At 43.2% G+C, this 27,310-nt stretch overlaps 2 protein-coding genes across 5 annotated transcripts in view; both read right to left on the bottom strand.

Moving 5' to 3' along the window:
* Positions 1-3,638: 3,638 nt before the first annotated feature.
* On the bottom strand, positions 3,639-6,803 carry LOC139999447 (cysteine protease ATG4A-like). The gene is made up of 4 exons (XM_072027819.1): positions 6,604-6,803; positions 5,709-5,810; positions 5,081-5,153; positions 3,639-3,744 (listed from the first exon to the last, which is right to left on the bottom strand). Exons 1-4 carry the CDS (start codon positions 6,662-6,664, stop codon positions 3,657-3,659), a joined length of 324 nt encoding a protein of 107 aa, XP_071883920.1. The 5' UTR covers positions 6,665-6,803; the 3' UTR covers positions 3,639-3,656.
* Positions 6,804-13,228: 6,425 nt separating this feature from the next.
* The window catches only part of LOC139999529 (ubiquitin carboxyl-terminal hydrolase 42-like), a 28,529-nt gene continuing 14,447 nt past the window's right edge, over positions 13,229-27,310 (bottom strand). Inside the window, exons 5-20 of one of the 4 annotated variants that reach the window (XM_072027999.1) lie at positions 27,085-27,285; positions 26,380-26,490; positions 26,118-26,220; positions 25,846-25,913; positions 25,619-25,689; positions 25,004-25,086; positions 23,975-24,086; positions 23,457-23,597; positions 23,162-23,262; positions 22,557-22,698; positions 21,595-21,876; positions 20,707-20,795; positions 18,727-19,819; positions 17,856-18,166; positions 15,519-16,701; positions 13,229-14,987 (exon numbers count right to left, since the gene is read on the bottom strand). In XM_072027999.1, the coding sequence (XP_071884100.1) occupies positions 18,754-19,819; positions 20,707-20,795; positions 21,595-21,876; positions 22,557-22,698; positions 23,162-23,262; positions 23,457-23,597; positions 23,975-24,086; positions 25,004-25,086; positions 25,619-25,689; positions 25,846-25,913; positions 26,118-26,220; positions 26,380-26,490; positions 27,085-27,285 (2,570 nt within the window). In that variant the 3' untranslated portion in view covers positions 13,229-14,987; positions 15,519-16,701; positions 17,856-18,166; positions 18,727-18,753. The remainder of the gene's footprint in view (positions 14,988-15,518; positions 16,702-17,855; positions 18,167-18,726; positions 19,820-20,706; positions 20,796-21,594; positions 21,877-22,556; positions 22,699-23,161; positions 23,263-23,456; positions 23,598-23,974; positions 24,087-25,003; positions 25,087-25,618; positions 25,690-25,845; positions 25,914-26,117; positions 26,221-26,379; positions 26,491-27,084; positions 27,286-27,310) is intronic. The other 3 variants (XM_072028000.1, XM_072027998.1, XM_072028001.1) reach the window with 3 other exon arrangements.

Below are 27,310 nucleotides of genomic sequence, written 5' to 3'. Positions count from 1 at the left end.
TTTTTTTAAATAAATGCCTTTAGAGGTTGATGGTACTTTACATTCAGACGTCTGGTGCTTAGCTTAACAGCTGCATGCAGAAACATCCTCAAGTCTGTTTCCTGTGGCAGCCAGCACCTTCTGTTCTCCCTAGATCAGCAGGAGCTAGAGGCCTGCAGCACTTACAGAATCAGATCTTTAAGATAGCAGGGACTAACAGTCATAATTAGAACACGCAATCTATTATGTCAAACAATAAAAAAGGATCAGGAAGCAAATCATTGATACATCACTACAATATGGCAGTTAAACCTTAGTCATTTAGTGAGAATTAGAAGTTAAAAGCAAGTGTCACCCAGTAACACCTTCAAGTGTGGATGTTTACACCCATTTTCCAACTGGCAGGGTTTGTGGCTGGTAAAGTGCTGAACAATTTCCAATTAGCAATTCAGTAGTATTGCCTTACCCTGATGCTTTAATGCATTCTTCTCCATGGCTCATACAATTTGTATACAAGGGAAAATGCAAAGGAAAATTTTACAAAAAACAAACAATAAAAACCAGACTTTATAAAGAACAAATCGAGATGCTAAGTTCCCACTCTTACCTTTTGTACAAGACTACACCGGTTATCAAAATCACATTCTTCTTTGCAAAAGAAGCCCTTAGGGGAAAAAACAAACACACAGAGTTTTACCTTTGCTGATGGTAGGTATGTGGTACCAGCAGGTAAGGCGGTTTGACCTCTGATACAGTAATGCCCTGTACGATCAGTAGATATAAGACTCCAAATATGTGGCAGCTCTAGGGAGAGAACCCACGGGGAGAACAAGGCCCTGCAAACCCCTAACGAAATAGTCAAGCAAAAAATAGCAGCAGCTCCTGTGTGCTCCTCCATGGAGCGCCACCCAGTTCCTACAGTCCAGGTATCAGCAGAAGCTGAAAACTTGTAGATGATGGACCACCTAAGGAACATTTCCATTCTGGTATCTATACTGAAAATATTTGCTCTTCCTTATGATTTTGTCTGTCTCGTTGCATCATGCCACATTTTGCACAGTTACGTAGTTAAGTATTAAAACAAAACAAAACAAAACAAAACAAAACAAAAAAAACTTTCTAAAAAGCAGCAGTATTAAAAAACAGGTATGTGAATGAATGACAGATACCGGTATCTTTACAGATTAAAGCTTTAGAAACACATCCCACTGGTGACAACTGCCAATCACCCAATCACAGGATACTGGCATGGGATCAGATCCAATTTTTTCAAATACCACACTACCCCCATGACATTTTGGGTGAATTACAAATAATACATTTGTATTTGTAATTTGGGGTGAAATACAATAATTCCACTTAAACATTTTTAACTTATGATATAACGTAAGTTTAAGTAACTTGTCTTTAAGTAACTTTATGTTTGTGACCAAACCTAAAGTAGTGATAGAATAAAACACGTAAACCTGTTTCAGTTCCTTGCTCTGACCATTATAATGCCTCTTGAAAGAAGTAAAAGCTGCTCAGTAAAGAAAACAAAGCGAGCTCCCTACAGTACAGACAGCTCCGCACTTGCCCTAAGATTCTCCATGTAGTTATGTACAAACTACTATGTGTTGATCACAGAAGACAGCTTTGTGATCTTGGTTCTGTTCAAGGAGATGCATTGCTGCCCTTACCAATGTAGAGAGACATTACTTTGAGATAAAGTACATGCATTCCAGATTTCCTGACACTTACTAAAGCTACTGAAGGGTCCAAATTCATGATCTTCATTCTATGTGGGGCTTCCTGGCAGTGGAAACTCTCATCGTCAACCGTGCCATTTTCTTCTGAATCTACAAAGCTTTGAGTGGTGTGAGGGTCCAGATAGATCAGCTCATTGCCTGGATGGGTAAAAGCCATATGTTAAAAATAAGCAAGTGACATTAATAAGCACTTGGTCCAGAACTGTAAAATAGAAATTAGATTGCCATCGCAGTCAGTATAATCTAGACTTTCCAGCTAGGGATTCTTTAAGAGAATCGGAAGGTTTAGACACAACGTTTCCCACAGGGTATTTAGTATAACTTCCTATTGTGACCTATTACTGTAATTTTTTGGTTGGTTATGTTCTATCTTTGTCACATACTTTTATTTTTCCATGTGAGATCCAGTACTTTTTTTTTTTTTTTTTTTTTTAAATCTCAAGTGTTGTAAACACTAACATTTGACAGATTAAAAGGTACAGGATGTTCACAGATGCAATCTGTAATCCCATTAGGCATTCATTCAGAAATTGGAACAAAAAAGCCTAACTAAAACAGGTTAGGTTTTACAAAAGGACAAAATAGGGTTGCAAAATTTTGGCCCAAAGTGGGGTGAAATCTGAAGGAATGCATTTTAAATTAATTAGAGCAATACTTAATAACAGAAGGTATGCAAAAGGTGAAAAAGATACTGCTATCAGAAACAGTTTTGAAATACAAGAAAATAAAAGTGACATTTGACCAATACACTTGTCAAATGCTATCAGCTATTCTTAGTATGCTGCTCTTGTTGATGTCATCACTTATTTTTACACCTAGCTTTGCTGTTAACTTTCTGCTCCTGTTAAGGATCATCTCATACTGTTTCTAAACTCTTTTAGATATGCTTCTTCATTTATTTTATTCTATTCTCATCTTTCTTTACTTCTAGAGGTTCACGCTTAGACTCCTTACTATTTCCCCTTCAAAAAATGTTCTCTTTTGATCATCTGCACATTTGGAATAAGTTTCTTTTTTCCTTACCTAAAAATCCTATGGAATAATAGGCATTCTTTGGTTTCCCTCCTAATGCTCCCAAAGACTGTGGCATCTTAAAGCATTCCTAGGAGTTCAAAAGGAATAAAGGAAATTGTAATTCATTTCTTTACTGACATCACAGATACCCAAACTTATTTGACAGTAACGAGCAATGAATCGAAAGAAAACCTTACTTTAAATGCATCAATATATACGGGATTTATGTGATTTATCCCTAGTCGTAGAGGTATAATAAGCAAGAGGGGTTTCCAGCCTGTGCAGAGTCCTCCTGCGTTCTTGCTTCGGCCAAGAGCACTTCCGTGCAAATGTGCACTGCTGTGGGACGCGCTGCTGCTCTGAGGAGGGCACCAGCACATTTTTTCTGCGGGAATAAAACTAGAAATCAGTCAACGCACAGAGGAACACAAAGCAGATCTTCCTCTCAGTAGTGAATTAAGCTAGTTTGCCTGGGATCTTTATAGGGCACCCAAGACAAAACGAGCCGGGCATGGCAATTACAGCTATTTAGTAGAAGTGATTCTAGCAGACAGTATGTGCTGGCACGTCCAAGTGAGACGTTAGATAAATGATTGGGGGATGACAATTTAAGACTGCAGTGACATGTACTATTAATGTTATTAATAGTGTCAAGCTTTGCCTATAAAACGGCAGAGAAATGAAATGGCAGCAATGATGACAGTAGAAATTCTTCAAGGAGCTCTTCACATCCAGTGATGTGAGCACGAAGTTGGCATCAGGGATCAAAAAAACACAACTGAGTTTGTATGTCCTTCTTCCCTCTTCTTACCCTTGCAAGACAGAGCCATGGCCCCCCAAGTATTTGTTCATGTTTAGATACATGCTGGCAAATGGAGTCAAATCAGAAACTGTTACCAGAAAACTGATGAGGTGTCACTTCCTGATGTCTTCAATGACCACCGTATTGCCCATAGATACATAAACTGCTAATGAATTCCATTCATCAAATAAAGCAAGCTTCCTAGAAAACATTAAGGTACTAATTAATATAAACTAGTTGGATCAAAAGGGTAGCTTTACACTCAGAACCATTTGATTTATTTATTTTTTTTTCTTAAAAAAAAATTTCTTTCTGCATTTTTTAAAGTCTCCATGTAAGAAAAAGAAAACTTTAAACATTAAATGTTTAATATCTTTAGAAAAATAGGTACTGAGTGGTACCAGGAAAAACATATGCGCTGCACCATGTGCAAACTGTTTTGTCTTACTGCTAAGTGCAGTGACAGTAACAGTCCAACCACATCAAGTTTATTACTTTTTATTGCACTCGACAGTCTCTGCAATGGGTTCTTGCCCAGTTGTGTCTTTTCTCATCTGGAAAAGAAAAAAATTCCTATGCCAGTTTTGCAGATTACTTTTTGCTTAAGAAATTCCACTGAATTCAGTGGAATTACTTCTGCCTGAGCCTGCGTGCACAGCAGAAATGGGGCATTAAAAGCTAAATCAGCTAAGGGTTTGGGGCACCAAAACTTCAGTGGGAGACAGCAGCACACAGTTTTATGTCCACTTCTGCAAAATCCAAACCTTTGGGGAAGGGAGCTACACTCTTAAGCTGCACTGGCAGAATTAGCTGTTTCAAATAAGCCAGAAAGAAATGGGGGTGAGCGTTTCACCATGAAAAACTTGGCCATGAAAGATCTGGAGTCCAGGGCATGCTTCAGCTCCCCTCCCTCTTCAGATCATGTGCCTGTTCCAGGGTGTCAAAGACTTGCTGCTGAGCTCGCAGGACCTGTAGCCTAGCCCCTGCCTGAGGTAAGACACCTCCACGTACCCCTGGAGAACTGAGCAGCCTCAGTTCCTTTAAGTGTGGCTCCCAGACTATGAGGAGCTGCCCATCTTTATCCAGTAGCCTTGCTGGCAGAACTGCTGCTCAGAAAGGGAGGAATTGCAGCTCAGTTCCCTCCTCAGCCGAGATGGCTTCTCTCTGATGTTTCACACCACCACTCCGACCTACACGGTGGCACTCTCGACCTGCCAGAGCTGTGCCACTGTGCAGAAAGGAATATACATCTGTGGTGTGACTGGTGAGGGCATGCAGACGGCATAGCAGGAGACTTTCCTGCAGTTTCTTCTCCTCAGGCTCTTCCTTTATTAAAATTTAGAGGTCACCCATTCCCAACTCAGTACCTGCACACCGAGCTGTGGCATGACATTCCATGCTGCACTTGTAAATAGATGGCAAGTACATTCCTGACTGTGGGACAGGGGGAGATGCAGCCTTCAAAACTCTGCCTGGGCCTTCTCTTGGCTGCCCCAGGGGAGTACGTTCTGAATGAGACTGGTATGATCTCACTTACTTTAGTACTTGAGCAACTGTATTTGGTCCAAACCATTCTCCAATTGACTTCCCCTCTCCAACACACACCTGTGCTGTTTTCACAATGAAAAAAAGACACACGTACACAAAATCAAAGAAAAATGAGACCATAAAGAATGTGGGAACAATATACAGTAAATACCGTGACTGTCAAACATTCTAGAGTAACTGCAATCTGTATTTAGCAATAACAATTATTTTCTCAATCTATGCTCTTTTCAAAACTTAGGGAGTGCCAGTTTCTTTAATAAACAAAAGGCTTCTAAACTATAATGAGAATTACAAGTTAACAAATGTTAGTGCCCCTTATTACAAATTACAGCAATAAGCTACAAGACTGTCTATTCTAGCATTACTGACTCTGGTACCCAAGGCTTACAGAGTTTATCAAGAGCTAGATTCTAGTACATGGCTTTATTTAGGTCTCAGGGAATGTTTCTGTACTACTAGTCTTTGCGCCCATCTGCATACCTTTTTATTTTTGTATAAGCATACACATTGTCTTCACATCCACTTCTTAAAATTATGAATTAACATACTGCAAATTAGTGATTCAACACAGTAGAAATTTCAGTGGAAAAAACCTGAAAGTTTATGTTTGTTCTTACCCATCTGGTGGATTGAATAACAGCAAGCCTTCCTGTCGAGAAAGCATCGTAGGATTCTGTGATATTCTTCTGGTTGTTTTTTGTGTTTTTCCCATTGCCAATCTGAAAGGAAAAATTGATATAGAATAAAAAATGGTGACGTTTTCATTACACTGATCAAATGTCTAGACAGCAGAAAGCTTTATAATGAGATGTTAAAAGACATTTCAATTCATCTCGAATATTTACATTTTGTGTAGAGCTCCTAGAATTCCAAGCTTGTTATTTATCATCAAGCTGCACTTTATCATCATAGGCTAGATTGTAAAAACAGGGAAAATAAAACAAAACAAAAACATCAACTGCAAACATATTCTGACGGATCATGCTGCGTGTTGATAGCCATTCCAGTATCTCTGAGCTTCCAAGATTATTTAAAACTACAGGCTGTGTTTAGACCTTGTTGGATTTCTAAGCACCCATTAAATAACAACATAAGATCCATACAGAAAGTCCAAACACTCCACTGGCAGCATCCTGGGATGTGACATGCATGCTTAAGAGCTTGCACCAGGGGGGTTTGGACCTCGTGCTGCTGACAAGTGAGTAGTGAAGAGAAGGGTAAGAGCACTGTCCCACGGTGGCAGGTTTTCCCTTGGCCTCAACTTGGGTGTTACACTAAAAGGTTTATAAAATAATGGCGACAGGATTCCCCATTTGTTCTCCTTCTATGCCTATTTCTCTGCTTCAGGCTGGGATGATTACACCCAGCTGAATATGAATCGATTCATTAGGAACTGTTACCAGGGCATCAAAGAAAGTCTCACTAATAAATTCAGGGTTTGTGCTTTTAATGGAGTACTTACGAAGAAGCGTCTGCAGACAATACCGAAGTTCCCTCAGGACCAGCACTCACCTCTCCCTAAGTGTCTGCAGATCAGTGCTTGGGCCAGCATCATCTGCCCGCATCGCAGCATACATCCCCAGCCAGCGTCCGACGAAGGACCCGTGCCTCCTGTTAGGAAAGTTCAGCACAATCAGTGCAGGCTTTCAACTGGGTGCAGCACCACAGAGGACATTTCAGAGTGCTAGAAAACAGATAGGGCTGCTGAAGCCTCCATGAACTGTCCTACAGATAAAAGGCACACAGCAAGACTTTGGTTCCATGCTGTTGGTCTAATTCTAATCTCTGCATTGCACAAATGAACAAAATTCATTTATTCCTTGTGGAGCTGACTTACTCTTTTCATTCTTCAAGCAGCATTCACAAACCATTTACTGCATGCTATACAACATGATCACCTGTTTACATACAGACCTAAATAAACACTGATTTTAATAATCTTCATGTTTGCATAAACAGTTAAAATGATGCTCAAAATGCGCTAATACTCTAGAAATATTTTCCCAGCCTACGATGCCATCACTTATCTTGCTATTTAATTTAGAACAATGCAGCAAATCTGCAGTATACTCACCAATAGGCGAAAACTTTCTTCTATACGTAAACCACACGTAAACCACAGTAAACCACACGTGAACACACCTTGGCTTATTGTCTGACTTTGGCTTATGGTGCGTCTGTTGCTGTGTCCAGCACAGTGCAGCCCCTAAATTGCTACCAAAACCTTGCCACAAACCTCAATCCCCCTGTTAAAAGAGACCCTCTTGTTTGTTGCCCTTCTTTCGACACTCTCTAACAGTTTTATGTCTTCATACATAAATATACAACAAAACATCAAAGAGCTCAGCAAGGTCCACCAAGAAGAGGAAGCAATGCAGGAGAAAGAAGACAGGACAACAGGGAGAATGGGCAGCATAAGGGAGGAGGCAGCCAGTGGCCTTAAAAACAAAGCCTAAAAAATAACTTCCACTAGTGGGACATAGTGAATTGGAGCTCTGGGGTCTGCATCTAGAGATGTCTTTTCTATTTATCGTGTTGTTGCGGAGATGGGTCCTCTGGCTTTGGTTGTGTTTTTTCATGTTGGGCAATTATCTCCCAAGAAGAACCCCCTGTTGGACAGAAAGGTAGAGGTGTGCTCCAGAAACACAGTGATGGCAAGGAGTCCTCCACTTCATTCTGGCATTTTTTTCCAGCTGGAAGCATTCCCAGTTGTCAACGGAATTGGTTTTGAGGAGTAGGAAAGACAGCATTGCTGGATTTCTGCTTTCTCCTCCATCCTATCAGACCACATCATGAGAGTTGTCTTTGTTTGATGTTCTTATGTCGCGTTCTGTTATTCTATATTTTTTTCTCTCCTATGTGATTTTATGTTCTTCTGTTATGTTATGTTCTTATGTTCACAACAGGACTCCTTGCCAACACCGCCTCACAGACACCTGGGCCAAAGAGCAGGGCCTTGAGCGGCTAGCTCACCATGACAGAGCTCATTTCCTTCCCAGTAGCTGACAGGTGCCCTCTGGGGGCATTTCGGGGCTACAGCATGGGAAGACTTCCTTGGGGTGGGAAGCCATTGGGCTAGGAAATGGGCAATGTTCCCTAGGAAGGAAATCCCTGGGAAGCAAAAGCCTTGGGATGGGAAGTCTTGAATGGGGTGGGTACCATTCCCTGGGGAAGGAAGTGCTTGGAGAAGTCCTCCAAGAGAGAGGACTCTCTTTGGGACGAGGTCTCTTTGGCTGAAGAAACGCTTCGTGTTGATGGGGCAGATTTCGTCTGGGTTGCTGGGAATGTGCCATGCGGTGAAATGGCAAGGATGGGCACTGCCGCTGAGGCCGAGAAGCTGGTCCTGGGCTGGGCAAGCCTTGGGCCGGGCAAGTGGTGGTGTGGAAGCGTCCTGGGCATGGCAAGTGCTGCGTGGGAGGGAAAGCCTGCTGGGGATGGCCAAGTCTTGCGCTGGGCAGCCTGCTTGGCTCCAAAGCCTGCAGTCCTCCCCAAGATGTCGGCGAGGGGCTGGTCAGCCGTTGGGACGGAACCCCCGTTGCCCGCGTTCCCCAAGCAACCGCCCCACTCTCCAGCCACCATGGCAGGTCCAGCAGCCGGCTCCCGCTCCTCCCGGGGCTGCGGCCCTGCTGGCGAGCCCAGCGCCCCAGAGCTCAGCCCAGCGCCCTTTTTCCCACAGAGGGTTTCCCCAGACGGCTTCTGCGGGTTGCGCAGACGCAAAACTCCCCCTTCGTCGTCCCAGCCGTGCCGCCAACGGTGGCTGCCTGGCTGCTTCCCTCCCTCCCCGGAGCGATGGCGCTGCCCTTGCAGCCCCCCCAGGTACCCACCCTCCCCTCCGCACTGCCCCAGGCCACCGTCTGGCACGTGGTGCCGGGGGTCCAGGGGCAGGTGCTGCAGCTCCCCGCCAGGGTGCAGCTGCCACCTGGGGGGCACCTCCCAGCCCAGGGGCACCACCTGCAGCTTAGGCAGCTCCCCGCCGCCGCCGTGGGGCAGCTCCCTGCTGTGGGGCAGCTCCCCCACAGCGCTCCTGTGGGTGCCCCCAGTGTCTCCCAGCCCCTGCTGATGTGGACGGGGACGCTGGTGCCCCAGGATGGTGCTCCCCTCTGCTTGGGGCCCAGGGCCGTGCTCCATGGGGAGCTCCTGCACCCCGCAGGCACCTGCCTGCTGCAGGCCCCTGCCTACTCCGGCCCCCCACCACTCCTCATGACAGGGCCTCCGCTGCGGGGGCAGGCGCTCCCCGCGCCCCGCACCCTCAGCAGCAGCCGGGGGCAGCTGCCGGAGCCCTGCTTGCATGCCGTGGGGCTCAGCGAGGACCAGGGGCCCCCGCTGCCCGGCCCCACTCCCCCCGAGCCTGCCCAGGCTCCAGCGACTGCCAGCACCCAGACGGCGACGCCCGACGGTGAGTTTGGGGCTGGCCCAGCCGGCCGCTGGGCGCCCCACACCCAGGAGCCATGGCAAAGCTGGCAGCGGGGGATGCTTGGGGGATTGCATTGGCTTGCTTTTTCCTCAGCGGCGACACTTGCAGAGGTGCCTGAGGAGCCCCTGGAGCTGCTGGAGCTGGGCCCCGATGCCTTCGCCGAGGCCTTTCCCCAGCTGGCAGGGGACAGCCAGCAGCTGCAGCACCTGCAGGACCAGCTCCCGGCCGACCTGGACAGCTCCGGCTTGGAGGAGCTGCTCAGCTGCCTCGATGCCGTGGATGCCTTCGCCGCTGTCCCCAGCAGTCCTGTCCTCAAGCACTTCCTCTCACAGCTGCCCGACCTCTGCGAGGACATCGAGGAGCCCAGCACACAGGGACTGGCAGCCACCAGAGCGCTGGGTGAGGTCCCCTCAAGCCCTGGGCTGCACCCCGACAAGGTGCAGGCTGGGCGGGCGCTGCAGCCCCCTGCAGCTGCTGTGCCGCCACTCAGCTCCCCCCTCAAGCCTGCAGCCCGGCCCCAGCTCAGGAGAGCCCTGCCCAAAAGGCCCCCCCAGCAGGAATTCATCCCTGCCCGCAGGAGAACCCTGCCCCAGCCTCCCTTGGCTCCCCTCAAGAGGCGCCCCGACCCTGACTGCCTCCCTGCCCGCAAGAGACCCCTGCCCCAGCCTCCCCAGGCTCCCGTCCAGAGCCCCCCCGACCCTGATTTCCTCACTGCCCTCAGGAGAGCCCTGCCCAAGCCTCGCCTGAGTCCCCTCCAGAGCCCCCCCGACCCTGCCCGCAGGAGACCCATGCCCAAGCCTCTCCCCAAAAGGCCCCCCCAGCAGGAATTCATCCCTGCCCACAAGAGAACCCTGCCCCAGCCTCCCTTGGCTCCCCTCAAGAGGCCTCAACTTCTCCCAGCCCTCAGGAGAGCCCTGCCCAGTCCCCCTCGCAGTCCCCTCCAGAGCCCCCCGCTCTGGAGGGGACTGCCCACGGCTCTGCCCACGCAGCCGCGCACGCTGCAGCGTCCGGCGCAGCCCCGCGGGGACTACGTGCCCTGCGTGGGGCCCTGGGCGGGCGGCGACGCAGCGCCCACACCGCTGGAGGAGCAGGAGTCGTCGGTGCCCATCACGCCGCAGCAGCGTCCCGAGCGGGAGCGCCTCAAGAAGCTGGCCCAGGAGGAGCGGCAGCGGGCGACCCACCACATGAGGATCGGCCCCGGGCAATTCTTCGAGCAGCGGCAGAAGGACCACGCCAGAGCCTACTCTTACGGCTACCCGTGACCGACCTCGGGCTTCTCCTCGACGGCCCCCGCAGCACCCAGGCAGGCACAGAGACCTCTGCAGGCGCCTGCTCCAGCTTCAGCCACGCTCCTCAGCCCTTGCCCCTCTCGCTTGCCCTCTCCCCTCTCTCGTGCTGGACCTACGCACTGCTTGCCACTCTCAGGGATGGGCAACGGCAAATGCCAATGGCAAATGCGCGCGCGCCTCACCCAGGAAGGTGGCAATGGCAAGCTGGGGGGATGCTGGCAGCAGCTGGGCTGGGAAAGCTTGCCCATGGCAACTGCTGCTTGGGACACCAAAGGGCTGAGAGACAAGACTTAGCTCTTTTTTCGGGGCATTGCTCTTCTTTGCTGCCTTCTGGATTACATTCCTCTCCTTAGGTGCTCACTCAGCAAGGCCTCTGCCTGCAGCTCTTCTTGCACTGGGACACCGAGGGGATCAGAACTGGGACGTTGTTGGGATAGGAAATGATCAGTGGGATGGGAAGTGATGATGGGGATAGGAACTCATTGGCACGGGAAAAATGGGTTTTATTTGTATTAAATTTACATTTTTAAATTTTATTTAATTTACTGGGTTTTATTTGTATTAAATTTACATTTTTAAATTTTATTTAAATTACTGAGTTTTATTTTTATTAAATTTACATTTTTAAATTTTATTTAATTTACTGAGTTTTATTTTTATTAAATTTACATTTTAAAATTTTATTTAATTTACTGGTTGTATTATTTATTTCATTAAATCCACTTTATTGACTGTGTTGTACAGTATGGCATTGTTTCATTATTAGAAAATGATAAGTATTTACTATTATTAATTAAACAATATTTACATATTTTATACATTATAAATTATCAATATTCTCATTTCTAATTTTGTTTGTTTTTATTCCTTTTCTACCCTATTAAACTCTCTTTATCCCAGTGCACTGCTTTGGACTTTAGTTTTCCTTCCGAGTCGTTGTGGATTCACTCCGGATGGGGGGACATTAGTGAATGCCTGTGTGCTTCAGATCCAAGGTCACCTTTGCCCTCAACTCAAGATCCATGTTTGCATCTGTTGTCATGAAGCAATGTTAACAACAGCAACAATTAAGTTACCTTATTTATTATTTCATGTTATTTCATAATTTCATGTTCAGTTATTTCATGCAGCCCGCTTCCGCTGCCCATGCTCAGGCCGGGCATGGATGTGGGCATGGCCAGCACGGACGGCAGAAAATGGGTGCATGGCTGGATGGATGGCTGGGTGGGAGTTGGGAATTCAGCCTTGGGATCAGAACTGGGAGGTTATTGGGATAGGAAATGATCAGTGGGATGGGAAGTGATGATGGGGATAGGAACTCATTGGGATGGGAAAAATGGGTTTTATTTGTATTAAATTTACATTTTTAAATTTTATTTAATTTCCTGGGTTTTATTATTTATTTAATTAAATCCACTTTATTGACTGTGTTGTACAGTATGGCATTGTTTCATTATTATAAAATGATAAGTATTTAATATTATTAATTAAACAATATTTATATATTTTATACTCGTAAGGGGGTGTCGAGAGGCAGGAGACCTTTTCTCCATTAACACCAGCGACAGGACCCACGGGAACGGGGTTAAGCTGAGGCAGGGGAAATTTAGGCTTGACATCAGGAGGGGGTTCTTCACAGAGAGGGTGGTTGCACACTGGAACGGGCTCCCCAGGGAAGTGGTCACTGCACCGAGCCTGTCTGAATTTAAGAAGAGATTGGACTGTGCACTTAGTCACATGGGCTGAACTTTTGGGTAGACCTGTGCGGTGTCAAGAGTTGGACTTGATGATCCTTAAGGGTCCCTTCCAACTCAGGATATTCTATGCTTCTATGATTCTATGATACATTATAAATTATCAATATTCTCATTTCTTATTTTGTTTGTTTTTATTCCTTTTGTACCCTATTAAACTCTCTTTATCACAGTGCACTGGTTTGTTCTTATACTTTTTCTTATACTGTGGAGCCCAAAACTGCACTCAGTACTCAGTACATGGAATAACAAGACAGACTGCCTGTCATTTTCTCTTCTCTGCAGAAGCTCTGTTGCTAACACTGTCCAGAAATCACCACTGTCACAGACAGTAGTAGCATTCCCTCCTCCCACAGTTGGTTCTTCCCCCCCAAGACTTAGACACCATCCAGAAAAATAAGAAGAATAATAGTAATAAAGTAAATAAAATAATAAAATAAAATAAAATAAAATAAAATAAAATAAAATAAAATAAAATAAAATAAAATAAAATAAAATAAAATAAAATAAAATAAAATAAAATAAAATAAAATAATAAAATTAATTAAAATAGTCAAAAGCCGTCAGGAAGGCAGTGGTGCAGACTGTGGAGAGCCTGGCTTCAAATCCTTCTTCTGTGAGGCTCTGAACCTATGTCTCTGCTAATTTATGGCAGGGAAAGGAGGAAGAAAGAACATATCTCCTGCACTTTCCATTTATTGTTGACTGACAATTCTGTAGAGTTATAAAGCCTCAATCAGTGAGATACAGGGTTCTTCTCACATTGTCTCACTGTGCCCTAAGCGGAACAGCTCTCATTTAATAGATGCTTCACCACAAAATCATGAGTCATCTGCAGTTTTGAACTTTTCTGGGATCAAGTCCCTTCAGATGGTTGAGGAATCTGCTCCAGCACCTATGTAAACTGGTGCTCTACTAAGCTAGTGAGTGAACAAGAGAGAAATCCTCTGCTAGATGACTTTACAAATTGGGTCTGAAAATAGTGTTGAGGCAGAATAGTCCACGATTTTTGCCTTGGGTGCACAGAGGGATTGGGTGTTGTAGACTTCTTTTATTCTTCATTAAGATAAACATTTTCAAAAATGTGCTTGTTCAACCTTGCTCCCACTGTGTGCATGGGAGGGAGATAACTGAAGGTGGGGAGCGTTGCTTGGATCCTGCAAGTGGCTGAGGTCCAGTGGGGTTGGAGGCTTTCTTCCTCCTTTTGGAAATGCAAAGCAACCCTGCACCTCCCCTGCACTTGCAGGAGGATCATGACAGCCCAAAGCACAGCGGCTTTGTAATTGCTGCATACACTTCGATCGGATTTACGTGGCAAGGGTTTGGTAGCAGGGGCCTGCAGGGATGGCGTCTGTGAGAACAGTCCAGACAACAGCCAGCTCCAGATAGCTCCAAAAGGGCCCCGGCGCCCTTTTGTTCTGTCTGTCTGTCTGTCTGTCTCTCTTTCTCTGGGAGAAAAGCTCTTTTTTCTTTAGGAAGGCTGGGTTTCACTAGAACATTACTAGCCTGTAAGCCTCATGGCATCACCTTCCATCTTGACTGCTAAACCTCCTTGCTCCCTACTATGTTCTTTGCCAAGATACAGCTGTCCACGTTTACTTTTCCTACTTGGCTGGACTGAATATAAGAAGCGATCTTGCAACTCTTCCTCTTGTTGGACACTTAATCATCACACCAAATGAAAACTATTTGCCTTTCACCTCTTTATTTCAGGCCTTCTTTCCTAGTGGTCATGCAAAACTGGGAAAAAAATAGTCTACCAAGTCGGGTTTTTTTTGGATTTGATAATAAACCTGCAGACTGTTAAGTCATCAAGCACTTCAAGACTGTTTGAAATAATCTCTACATTAATAGAAAAGGAGTACTCCAAACTTCTGCTCAGGAAGAAAATCACGGAAAATGTAAACTTTGATTTTAGATGTTGAATTTGTTGCAGATACATCTTCCTCATCGCATGATTCTATTTGGATTTAAACCATAGTATCTATGGACAGACCAAGAGTAGGACAAGAACAGCACAGAGTTCAGCATGAAGCCCATCAGGAGCTCAAGTTTGTATTCTTTGTATTCAAGTTGATCCTTCTCTTGCTGGAAGGACCTGCTTTTTGACTCTCCTTCTCTTCACTAGGAGCATGTTCCCTCTTGCTTTGGTAATGCTCTTTCTCAGTGTTTTTAGTCTTGTCCTTTCTACCTTGGCATCTCTCTGCAATAGATGAGGAGGAAAGCTTTTTAGAGCTACATTCAGTGTCACACTTGAGAGAGGAAGTTTGCCGCAATTTCTCACCAGGCTCAGAAGACTCTTTGCCGTACAAAACGTTTTCTTTTGAAATGAGGTCACCTTCTTTTGATCTTCTTGGTTTCTCCTTGTCTCCACCGTCATCAAATCGGTACTCTGCGAGGTATTCATCATTCCCAGTAGATTTCAGAGGGTCCGTGACACTGCACAAAATAAAATCACATTTCTCACTTCTGCTGAAGGACGTGAAGATTAACAGTAAAACCTTCCAAAGGCAAACAAACAAACAAAAACCTCCGGACTACAGGAACACTCGCAAAGAAAGATATGCCATGTAGAAACCTCTCCTGCGATTAGGACACCTTCTCCAGCTCCCAGAGAAAGTGTTTTTTCCCCTCTTGCTTCTGAAGCCATTGCACTAAAAAAGCAAACGCATCTGTCTCCCTCCACATGCTGCTGCTCTGAATAAGAGCCAGAAGATTCAAAACCACCCTATTTGGTCTCCCAACATAGCCGAAAAAGACACCAGTTGAAACAGAGTTTTCTACCTCTCTCCCAAGAATTTACATTCACATATCCTGTGACTGCAAAAATAGAAGGCGGGGCTCAGGAAGAACAGCCAGTGTTGGAAATGAAAAAAAGCAGCCTCTTTCTTCAGAGTCTTAAGCCTATGCTACTAGGAAAACAGAACAAAACAAAACAAGAGGAGAGGAGAACAACAGCGGGAAATTTACCTATTCTCCAGGTGTTCAATTGCAAAGCCTCCTCTGGAGGATCAACAGCTGTGAATTCAGCGTGCTTAGGAGAAATCAGATCTACGTCTGAACCACAACTATTTCAGTAGCATCACTAACTTATGTTACTCTGAAGAAGCAGTCAGCACCGTTTCTATGTTAGGAAATAGCTGAACACAGTCTGTTATTCACAGGAATTATTCAGGCAGGCTTCTTTAGGAAGGCTGGGTTTCACTAGAACATTACTAGCCTGTAAGCCTCATGGCATCACCTTCCATCTTGACTGCTAAACCTCCTTGCTCCCTACTATGTTCTTTGCCAAGATACAGCTGTCCACGTTTACTTTTCCTACTTGGCTGGACTGAATATAAGAAGCGATCTTGCAACTCTTCCTCTTGTTGGACACTTAATCATCACACCAAATGAAAACTATTTGCCTTTCACCTCTTTATTTCAGGCCTTCTTTCCTAGTGGTCATGCAAAACTGGGAAAAAAATAGTCTACCAAGTCGGGTTTTTTTTGGATTTGATAATAAACCTGCAGACTGTTAAGTCATCAAGCACTTCAAGACTGTTTGAAATAATCTCTACATTAATAGAAAAGGAGTACTCCAAACTTCTGCTCAGGAAGAAAATCACGGAAAATGTAAACTTTGATTTTAGATGTTGAATTTGTTGCAGATACATCTTCCTCATCGCATGATTCTATTTGGATTTAAACCATAGTATCTATGGACAGACCAAGAGTAGGACAAGAACAGCACAGAGTTCAGCATGAAGCCCATCAGGAGCTCAAGTTTGTATTCTTTGTATTCAAGTTGATCCTTCTCTTGCTGGAAGGACCTGCTTTTTGACTCTCCTTCTCTTCACTAGGAGCATGTTCCCTCTTGCTTTGGTAATGCTCTTTCTCAGTGTTTTTAGTCTTGTCCTTTCTACCTTGGCATCTCTCTGCAATAGATGAGGAGGAAAGCTTTTTAGAGCTACATTCAGTGTCACACTTGAGAGAGGAAGTTTGCCGCAATTTCTCACCAGGCTCAGAAGACTCTTTGCCGTACAAAACGTTTTCTTTTGAAATGAGGTCACCTTCTTTTGATCTTCTTGGTTTCTCCTTGTCTCCACCGTCATCAAATCGGTACTCTGCGAGGTATTCATCATTCCCAGTAGATTTCAGAGGGTCCGTGACACTGCACAAAATAAAATCACATTTCTCACTTCTGCTGAAGGACGTGAAGATTAACAGTAAAACCTTCCAAAGGCAAACAAACAAACAAAAACCTCCGGACTACAGGAACACTCGCAAAGAAAGATATGCCATGTAGAAACCTCTCCTGCGATTAGGACACCTTCTCCAGCTCCCAGAGAAAGTGTTTTTTCCCCTCTTGCTTCTGAAGCCATTGCACTAAAAAAGCAAACGCATCTGTCTCCCTCCACATGCTGCTGCTCTGAATAAGAGCCAGAAGATTCAAAACCACCCTATTTGGTCTCCCAACATAGCCGAAAAAGACACCAGTTGAAACAGAGTTTTCTACCTCTCTCCCAAGAATTTACATTCACATATCCTGTGACTGCAAAAATAGAAGGCGGGGCTCAGGAAGAACAGCCAGTGTTGGAAATGAAAAAAAGCAGCCTCTTTCTTCAGAGTCTTAAGCCTATGCTACTAGGAAAACAGAACAAAACAAAACAAGAGGAGAGGAGAACAACAGCGGGAAATTTACCTATTCTCCAGGTGTTCAATTGCAAAGCCTCCTCTGGAGGATCAACAGCTGTGAATTCAGCGTGCTTAGGAGAAATCAGATCTACGTCTGAACCACAACTATTTCAGTAGCATCACTAACTTATGTTACTCTGAAGAAGCAGTCAGCACCGTTTCTATGTTAGGAAATAGCTGAACACAGTCTGTTATTCACAGGAATTATTCAGGCAGGCTTCTTTAGGAAGGCTGGGTTTCACTAGAACATTACTAGCCTGTAAGCCTCATGGCATCACCTTCCATCTTGACTGCTAAACCTCCTTGCTCCCTACTATGTTCTTTGCCAAGATACAGCTGTCCACGTTTACTTTTCCTACTTGGCTGGACTGAATTTAAGAAGGGATCCTGCAACTCTTCCTCTTGTTTGCCACTTAATCATCACACCAAATGAAAACTATTTGCCTTTCACCTCTTTATTTCAGGCCTTCTTTCCTAGTGGTCATTTAAAAACGGAAAGAAAAAGTCCATCAACTTTTTTTTTTTTTTAATATTCAGCAGACTCTTAAGTCATCAAGCACTTCAAGACTGTTTGAAATAATCTCTACATTAATAGAAAAGGAATTCCTCAGACACACTGCGGCCGCTTACCTTTAATACACTCGTTGGATGAGACGGAGCTGTATTTTTTGCTTTCGCCTGCACTGGAAGGCTTCCCTTCCTTGTAAGGTTGTTTACTGCTCTCACTTGTGCATTGCTCACATGAAGAGCCATCTGGAGGATGGGATTCTTCCTTCTTCTCCCGCGTTATCTTCTGGAAACGAGGATCTAAGTGTTCCAAGGAGCCCTTCACTTTCCTGGTGTTTCTCTTTTTTCTTCTTTTTCTTCTCCTTTTTCTTCTTTTTTTACGCTTGCGTTTGGCACTGTCAAAGTGGAGCGCACAGAAACACAAATCGTGAAGTCTGAAAGAAACATGCAAGTTTAAAAGAGAAAAAAAGATGTGGCACTTGTTGCCTATATGAAACTTTATTTATTTTACCACAGGTGATGATTTGCAGCATGTCAGCTATTTTGTGGTGCTTTGTGCACACGCAACTTACTTTAGATGTAGCAAACTTAAGCCCTCAGATTGAAGGACCATAGGTCCTGGTTTGTACACAGATCATTAACAATGGCTAGCTCTGGAATACGTGCAAGCAGAAAAAAACTTTTAACCTAATCCAGAATGGTGTACGGATGTGTTTCCAACTATGTGGTCCAAAGCTAGTGCTCTGACACAATTCAGCAATAGCTTTCCTATCTTCACCGATCAACCTAACAACATGATCCCCAGCCAGCTGATGCTATCTAAGTAACTTAGAAACTACCAGAACAAAAAAAAAAAAAAAAAAAAAAGAAGAAGAAAATAGAGAAGAAAAAAAAAGGAGAAAAAAAAAAGGAGAAAAAAAAAAAGGAATACATGAGAAGCACCCAGAAAAGAATTAGGATAAAAAATGCGGAGTATGCTGGAATCCTTGCTTACTTGGAATCCTTCTCTCCATGTTTATCCTTAGACTTCTTTTTCTTCTAGAACCTGTGATATTTTTGCATTTTTTTCACCACCTAAAAGCTCCTTTTCTATCTTTCTGTCTTTCCTTTCTATTTCACTTTCACTACCTTCTGCACGGGTACATTTTCTTTTTCTGTTTCCTTCTGTTTCATTTTTCTGGCGACAGTTCTCCAAATGAGCTGACACAGGTGGAAGCGCATGTCTTTCACGAGAATGTCTTCCAGAATGTTGCTGAGATACCGAGCAACGATGCAAGTCTGCTCGGGGTGTGCTAAAGCGACGTACATCTTCATCTCTCAAGAGGGAACCGTGAGGCCATCCACTTTTGTAATGATAATGCTTATGTGACCTGCCGTAGTAAGTTGCAGTCCATTTGTCAAAGGCTGCATCGCCGTGAGAGAACTTTCTCTCTCTACTGTCTCCTGTCGCATGAGGTGAATAGTAATCATTGGAATAGCTACATCTTTCCCATCTCCGTGCTTCATCTCGATAGTATCTTTCTCTGCTCCAACTTCTTTCCCCTTTGGATCGGTAATATCTATTGCTACCTTGTTCTGATCTTCCTCCGCTGCCAGATCTGGACTTTGAATATTTGACTGCTCTTCTGCCATTCTCAGGGCTGTTTCTTTCACCAGGGAAAGATCTGCACCTGCTTCCCTCCCAGTGCTCCTGCTTGTGACGCTTTTGCTCAACAACTTCCACGCTCTGAGAACACCTCCTCTTGCTGGAAGGACCTGCTTTTTGACTCTCCTTCTCTTCACTAGGAGCATGTTCCCTCTTGCTTTGGTAATGCTCTTTCTCAGTGTTTTTAGTCTTGTCCTTTCTACCTTGGCATCTCTCTGCAATAGATGAGGAGGAAAGCTTTTTAGAGCTACATTCAGTGTCACACTTGAGAGAGGAAGTTTGCCGCAATTTCTCACCACGCTCTTTGGCGTACAAAACGTTTTCTTTTGAAATGAGGTCACTTTCTTTTGATCTTCTTGGTTTCTCCTTGTCTCCACCGTCATCAAATCGGTACTCTGCGAGGTATTCATCATTCCCAGTAGATTTCGGAGGGTCCGCGACACTGCACAAAATAAAATCACATTTCTCACTTCTGCTGAAGGATGTGAAGATTAACAGTAAAACCTTCCAAAGGCAAACAAACAAACAAAAACCTCCGGACTACAGGAACACTTGCAAAGATATGCCATTTAGAAACCTCTCCTGTGATTAGGACACCTTCTCCAGCTCCCAGAGAAAGTGTTTTTTCCCCTCGTGCTTCTGAAGCCATTGCACTAAAAAAGCAAATACATCTGTCTCCCTCCACATGCTGCTGCTCTGAATAAGAGCCAGAAGGTTCAAAACCACTCGATTTGGTCTCCCCACATAGCCGAAAAAACCACCAGTTGAAACAGAGTTTTCTACCTCTCTCCCACAAATTTACATTCACATATCCTATGACTGCAAAAATAGAAGGCGGGGCTCAGGAAGAACAGCCAGTGTTGGAAATGAAAAAAAGCAGCCTCTTTCTTCAGAGTCTTAAGCCCTCGCAAAGATATGCCATTTAGAAACCTCTCCTGCGATTAGGACACCTTCTCCAGCTCCCAGAGAAAGTGCTTTTTCCCCTCTTGCTTCTGAAGCCATTGCACTAAAAAAGCAAACACATCCGTCTCCTTATACCTGCTGCTCTGAGAAAAAAGGCATAGGGGCAAGCGGGGAACAGCCAATGTTTCTCTAGACAGTGGAGAAAAATGGAAAAACATTCTATGAAGGAACACGAGTTCTCCTTGAGGCACCAACCTGCATCAGAGTGATATGCTCAGTGCTGATCATTAGTTCTGTTCGTAACGCTGGACATACAGTATGGAATTGTACTAATTTCAATCCTTCCATTAAATACTATTAGTAGACAGATAAAACCGTAACGAACTTCCAAAAGGTCTTGTCTTAATCAGACTGTGCTCATTTTACCTCGTTTCCTCTGACAAGCTGTTCAGCTGGCTGGCTGTGAGGGACTCCGTGATGACTTCTCGATTGACTGAAGGCATAGCTCCAGGCATCTGCAATCAAAACGCACAAGTCAGCAGACAAAAAAATACTATTTGTAGTAGTACTGAGGACCAGTCTTGTCAGAATTTCTCCATTAAATGGTAAGCAAGACCGTTTTGAGTTGTATGCATTATCTACACTTCAAAGATAACCCCAACTCACCTCCCAAAATCTACTTTATGAAACTTAGGAATTTTTATCTCAGCTGAGCTTAAGTTGGCAAGTTCTAATGTAAGCTCAGGTCTGCAAATTCTAATGGGATAATACCACAAAGTCTTACAATCACATTTGTGCTGTGTTTTCTCAGTATTTCACCTGAATTAGGAACACACTAAACACTCCCGAATACATCATAGGTGAGAAATTCTCGATGGAGCGAATCTATGTTTCAAGCAATCCGTTTGTTTTGGAAAAGAACATCTCAGAAGGTTTAACAGGTTCAACTCGGCAAGTGGAATCATCAAGTTTCAGTGCGTTTTCTTTAGATTCATTAACTAACCTAATAGCACCATTTAGTGAATTGGTTTTTGGCAGCTCATGCTGGGATCTTCCTTCGTCAGCATTCTGACAGGAAGAACTGGAATGCTGCAATGTACGGACTACCTTTCCAACCAAAATTCCATTAGAGGACATTGCATTGCAATTCCTTTTAAATAAGCCCTTTGACTCCTCCTCAGATTTTCCTGAAGATTCTGCACCGTAAGGGACTGTGTTATCAGAGCTGAGTTTAGGATTTTCATTCACTGTTGGCTCCACAAAAATCTCATCAGAAACTTTTTTGCTTGTTTGCATTTGCTTCATTTGCATTACCGAATTTGTAATTGTGGATGAAGGAACAGCCTGGTAGAGATCTTCATCCTCCGCAGCACTGCTAAGACAGTCAGGCTGTGACACAGTCCGACGAGCAGGCAATTTATTGTGAATACTGGTGGTGATCTTCTGTTTTCTTGACGGATCAGTAATTGAAGGCCTGGTAATTGTCTGGTTTTGAACACAGGCCATTGGTGGTGCTGAAGATGGCCTTTTTAGGGTGACACCAGTGGTCTTTGCGTCCTCTTTTATGGATCCATTTCCATTTAAACGGCTTGAATTCTGTATTTAAAAAGAAGAAATGGCAAGATGGATTAACGCAAACACTGCATTTAACATTTTGAAACACACAACTCTCCTACTGAGTATTTCTACAAATGGTCTTAACACCTACAAAGAAAAACACACTGCCCTTTAAAGATAAATGCAAGTCCAATAAGCGTATTCAATTCCTGCTTTTGGTTTACAGCCGATTGGAATCAAATTAACATCATCTTTGAAAACCAGCCAAACAACTTAACATTACCTGCTGCTATTCCCAAATATATTTATTTTCCCCTTTAAACATACCCTGAAAAGCCTGAAGTAATTGTTCTGGTGCTCAGGAATAAGACAATTAGTTTTCCCTGTCTTAGCTAAAGTGACAACGATAGGAAAAACAAGTCCTCTTTTAAATGATTCGAGGATTAGTACACTCTGCTTAAATTGTCAAAGAGCGTAGCTCTCTGTGCTTTAGAAAGCTGTCTTGGAGGTATTAAGTAATGGAGTCGCATGGCTGCACAATTTAGCAGTAACCACTGTTTGAATGACTCTGGCTGTAGCATGAGGGCTGTGGAGAAAGCTGCAGCATGGGAAGGAAAACAAAACTAAGATGCCGAAAACCAAACTAAAAACCCCACACCAAACCCCAAACCCACTAGCAGTTTGGTGCCGTTACCTGCCCTCCCACTTCCCTGAATTACCTTAATCATATGAGAAAGAAGTCGTGGTCCCATAAATCCAGCCTGCTTACTATTAGCCCCCTGCTGACCAGGAGGGAATGAACAGGGATAAGATGGTGCTGGCAAGTAAAACGCACGTTCTCCAAGTGTCAAATCATAGCGCCTTCAGAAAAGAGCAGTGATCGGAGTTTAGTTTTTCTTTCAGCCTACTCTTGGATTAAATCCCATCCTATAATTTTAGAGGAACAGTTCATACGATATGGAAGCCTTCTCTACAGAAGGCTTCGCCAAGACTACAAAGTGAAAAGGAGAGAACAGTCTTCCTACTAAGACTATCACTTTCAGAGCAATAATTCATTCTTACACCACAGATGACCTTCATTTCTCTCCTTCTCTAAATTAGCCAGCTACAGGTAACACATAGATAGCAATTTACACAAGTGCTGCAGTTTCAGGCCAAGCAACAAAAGATAATAAATGACACAGAGAATTTCAGGTTAGACAGAACTGAATTAGACAAATAATAATCTTTCCCTGGGATAGCAAGAAAAACACTTGCAAAACAGAAAAATATCAATAACAAGAAAGTAAATCTCTTCTGAACACATGTTAAGATTTGTTATTACCTGATATAAAAAAGTATGTAAGCTTGCTGACCAAGAACTCTCTTAATGTCAGTATGGACTACTTTAGCATCATTCATCTGATACCAAAGTCCATTACCAGCCTGCAAATAAAGACAACCATTTCTTTAGGTGAATTGCACGTGTTCCAAATGAAATCACGGATAGGAACAAAATACACACGTGTCAAATAAAAATATAATGAAATCTTTTTCCCTAGAAACAGTAGCTGCTAGTCACGCTTTCATTGGTTTGCCAGCACAACCTTTACCCTGTTAGAAATGCTGTTGACTTCTACCTTTACATAGCATATATAGTGTCCTGAGTGACAGCTGACACCGTGATGTACCAGCACCGCGTATAAGGCATAGAGCACTGGTTCTCCCATTGACTGTGACATGTAGGCTCTCAGGTCCAAATACTCCGGGTATTTCACCTCCTAAAGAGAGACCAAGAAGATAGAAAAATTATCCCAGAGTACTTCGTGGACTAGCCAGAGAAAAACACTTCCAAAAAACACAGACTAGAATTTATTTCTAGAATATATTTCTAGAAGATATTTCTTGATTCACTACAAATAAGTCTTCCCATAAACAATGTTTAAGACTAGAAGTTGCAGAGAACTGTTTCCTGATGAATCAGCCTTCTCAGAGGAAAGCATATGCTTCTTGTCAAGCGGGAACTTTATTGATAGTAAGAGAAAGAATAAGCCATAGTCGTTAGTCTACAATTATTGTCTGAAAATATTAACAACTTTCAGCTTTGGGGGATGTCCCATTACACGATGATATAGTTGCATTACAGTGGTAAATATACCTTGTTGATCTTTCCACCTGTGAAATCTGCAAATCTTTTCAGTGATATTGTGAGAACCTTGGAAGAACGGTGTATGGTAAATCTCTTGGATGCAGGAACCATCTTTTTACACCTTAAAAACAAGCAGAGATAAGTGTTTGAAGGCATCTTCTTTTTTCGCCCCCAAAACAAACTCGTTTTAATGTCTCACGCATGCCTATGCTATTTGAATGACATTTACTTGCATAATAGGTTGGTCTTTTTTCTTTTCATAAACCCATGCACTGCGTGTCAGGTTTGTTAATACAGTGAAGAAGGTAAATTCTCCCAAAACCCCGGGCATAGCGGGAACAGGAATCTCTCACGAAAGGGTATTACCAGGTTGGATGGCAAGGTACCATTTCTTGGTCTACAAAAGTGGCTATTTGAACTCCAATCCTGAATACATTCTTTCAGCTTTCAAGGGAAATACAAATAATGAAAGTGGAACAAGAAGGCCTTGGTCCCCAGGACTAGAAATTGCAAATAATCTCCAACATGGGTCGTCTATCAACATCAAAAATACAACAGAAGCACGTGGTCATTCTACAGGAGGGAGACATTTAACAGTAGGAAGTCTTCATGTACTGAGCTTGTCTGGAAAGACACTGAAACTGTCTGCCATCCTTTGAAACACAATAGTTCAGTTTGATACATTGCCCGCTCCAAGGTAGGACCTACAGCGTAAGCAGTGAAAATTAGCCGCTAGCCCAGAGAACAACGGAAACTGGGCAGTTTACATCAAGAAAAGTACTGTCGAGAGCTAATAAATAGAAAGAACAAAAGTATCTCTTTTTGAATTCTGATGGCAAAATACGAGCCAGAGAATTGCAAACCCATAGGGAATGCCTCTGAACAAGACTTCCCCCCTCCAAAGAAACAAAAATCCAAGTGTTTTATAAACTTCCACAAAACTCGTAAGTAGATCCAAAGTTTAGAGGTAGTCCAACAGAGTCATGCAACATATAAAACTGACATCTAGGATTAAGACCTAATTCGTCAAAATCTTACTCGCTACATTTATAGCAATTCTCTCCACCCAGCTCTTCAGGTTTCACAAAGAGTTCCAGAGCTCTGGTAACAGATGAAACCGCCTAGAGGAGCGAGAAAGAAGAGCGTAAAGTCACCGTAAATTCAAAATTCCAGAGACGTACTAGTGGTTTATAAGAGAATCTTACTAACATACTCAAGCGATCTACTATGAGCACTGTGAAGAAGGAGGCAGAAAGAGCATGCTCAGCATTGACCTCACCTGGAAGTCATTTGACTTCGGAACAAATACTTTTCCAGTAGCCTAGACAGCATCTATAGTGTGCTTTGTCATCAATACTGGGGACAAATTCATCAGTCTAACAATTAGATGTACATTGGGGTAGAACAACAGAGAAGTATGACAGCATTATAATTTTTGCAGAAAGAGAATTCTTTGCCCTTAAACCCAATGCAAATGTGGAGACTATTTACATGGGTTCCACAGACGGACAAAGTCCAATCCACTTCCTTAGCACCACCAAGCTCTTACGTTTTAACGTTATATGTGGTTTGGTTTTTTAAGGTAAACAAGTTTAATTTAGAAAGTTATGCATGTACTTAAACATCATGAATTATATTTAGAAAACATCTTACCTTTATATCCAAAGCGATATCAAGAAATGCCTCATACGTATCCGAAACTGCTTTGCAATTCAAGCACTTCACTGGAAGCAAAATATAAATGCTTAACCTTATGTGAAGGAGACTAACTGTCCAAATTCAAGTTGTTGACAGATACTATTTTAGACAAACTACAGACTGCTTTACTACCGACAAAAGACACAGATCAGTTCTAAGGACAGGAATATTTTTTAAAGTACCTCTCGATCTTAGAAATCCTCCAAATATTTGATGAATGATGGTGGTAGCTTGAGAAGATCTGTCCAATCTGGAAATAAATTAGAATCAGACCTCAGAAGATTTAAGGCGCACAGTTAACTCTTCAAAGAGTTTTATGAAAACTAAGGATGATGTAGACTTTCGTTGCTGATTGTAAATAAGGCACTAAAAGGTGCTAGAGATCATTTTTGATAGTAAATAAAGGACTAGAAGGTGCTAGAGAATGTATGAAAGTGAACTTGTTTATGCTTACTCGGTGCTTCCATTCAAGCACGCTTCCTGCATAGCATCAACAGTATAGCGCAAGAACTCGTGTGCGTCTTCTTGACTGCCAAAACGGAAATGTTGTCCTATTCCTAAAGAAGAAGATGATAGTATTCACCTCATTTAAAAATGAAATCATTCTTCTATTTCTAAAATCTCTCTTCTTTCTAGTGTTAAAACCACTTATACACATCAAATAAGTATTTGAAGATTACAAGCTATCGAAAAGAAACACATCTGAAGCCACTTACGACTGAGATTACTGATAACATGCGTAGGCTCGATGGCATCAACAGTGCAACGCAGGGCCTGGTTAATGTGAGTCTCCATTGTGCACATCATGCAAAAATCTTGTTCACGACCTGAAGAGTGAAAGAAGAAAGCATCCCAGTCCAGCAAAATATCCATAACTACAAACAAACATCTAAGTAAAATTTAAACTATAGATACGATATCCACTCTCCTTGCTACATTCTATTCTCCCAAGATGCCAATGTCCCAACAGTCTTGTAACATTTCATTTCACACAACTTTACAGAATAAAAATATCCACTAAGCCTGTATTCAAATGCATTTTGTGATGAGAAATCTAAAAGACTACTGCAAAGTCACATTTGTAAAGGCTGACAGGAATGTGAACTCCACAGGCTGAAAAATGTATTACTCTCTAAAATTACTACTAAATGCATTACTGTCCAATGCACTTCATTATTCCCACGAAGCAATAAATGATCCTTTAATAAATACATAAATAAATAAATACATAAATAAATTCATTAAACAAACATAGTGCATTAATTGCACTCCATATGCTATTCGGAGCCCACTGCTAATACAGTGCTCAAAGCCAGCTTCTACAGGTAAAATCAGGCAAATAAGTTTGTCTCAGAATCACTGCTGTTCTTTCACCTTCACAGCTGTCCAACAGATTCGAAATACTGTTAGAAAGTACTCACATGACTGGCCGTGCTCGAGAGAAAGCATGTAATTGGCAAGTGGGGGTGTGTAGGTCAAACACTGTAGAGTAGCATTAAGAAAACATGTGTTGCCAAGATTGTACAGGCCAACTCCAACACTTTGTGTTTCTCGCCAATCCATACAAATCTTCTCAGGTGGAAAAAGAATGCTCTGTGGTGGAGCAATTCCATCATTAACGACTGCAAGAAAGTTAAATTTAAAAAG

Source organism: Anas platyrhynchos, chromosome 26 (genome assembly GCF_047663525.1).
Source record: "Anas platyrhynchos isolate ZD024472 breed Pekin duck chromosome 26, IASCAAS_PekinDuck_T2T, whole genome shotgun sequence".
Lineage (NCBI taxonomy): Eukaryota > Metazoa > Chordata > Aves > Anseriformes > Anatidae > Anas > Anas platyrhynchos.
The sequence above is the reverse complement of the archived record's forward strand: the minus strand, read 5'-3'. Positions and strand labels throughout refer to the sequence as shown.

Excerpts from the sequence above, each read along its gene's own strand:
- LOC139999447 (XM_072027819.1), bottom strand. The coding sequence starts at position 6,664 with ATGCTGCGATGCGGGCAGATGATGCTGGCCCAAGCACTGATCTGCAGA. Across the intron at positions 5,154-5,708 it reads TTATTCAATCCACCAGATGG|CACAGGTGTGTGTTGGAGAG; the intron begins GTAAGAACAAAC and ends TTGTGAAAACAG. Across the intron at positions 3,745-5,080 it reads ACAGTTGCTCAAGTACTAAA|GAAGCTTGCTTTATTTGATG; the intron begins GTAAGTGAGATC and ends AATGTTTTCTAG.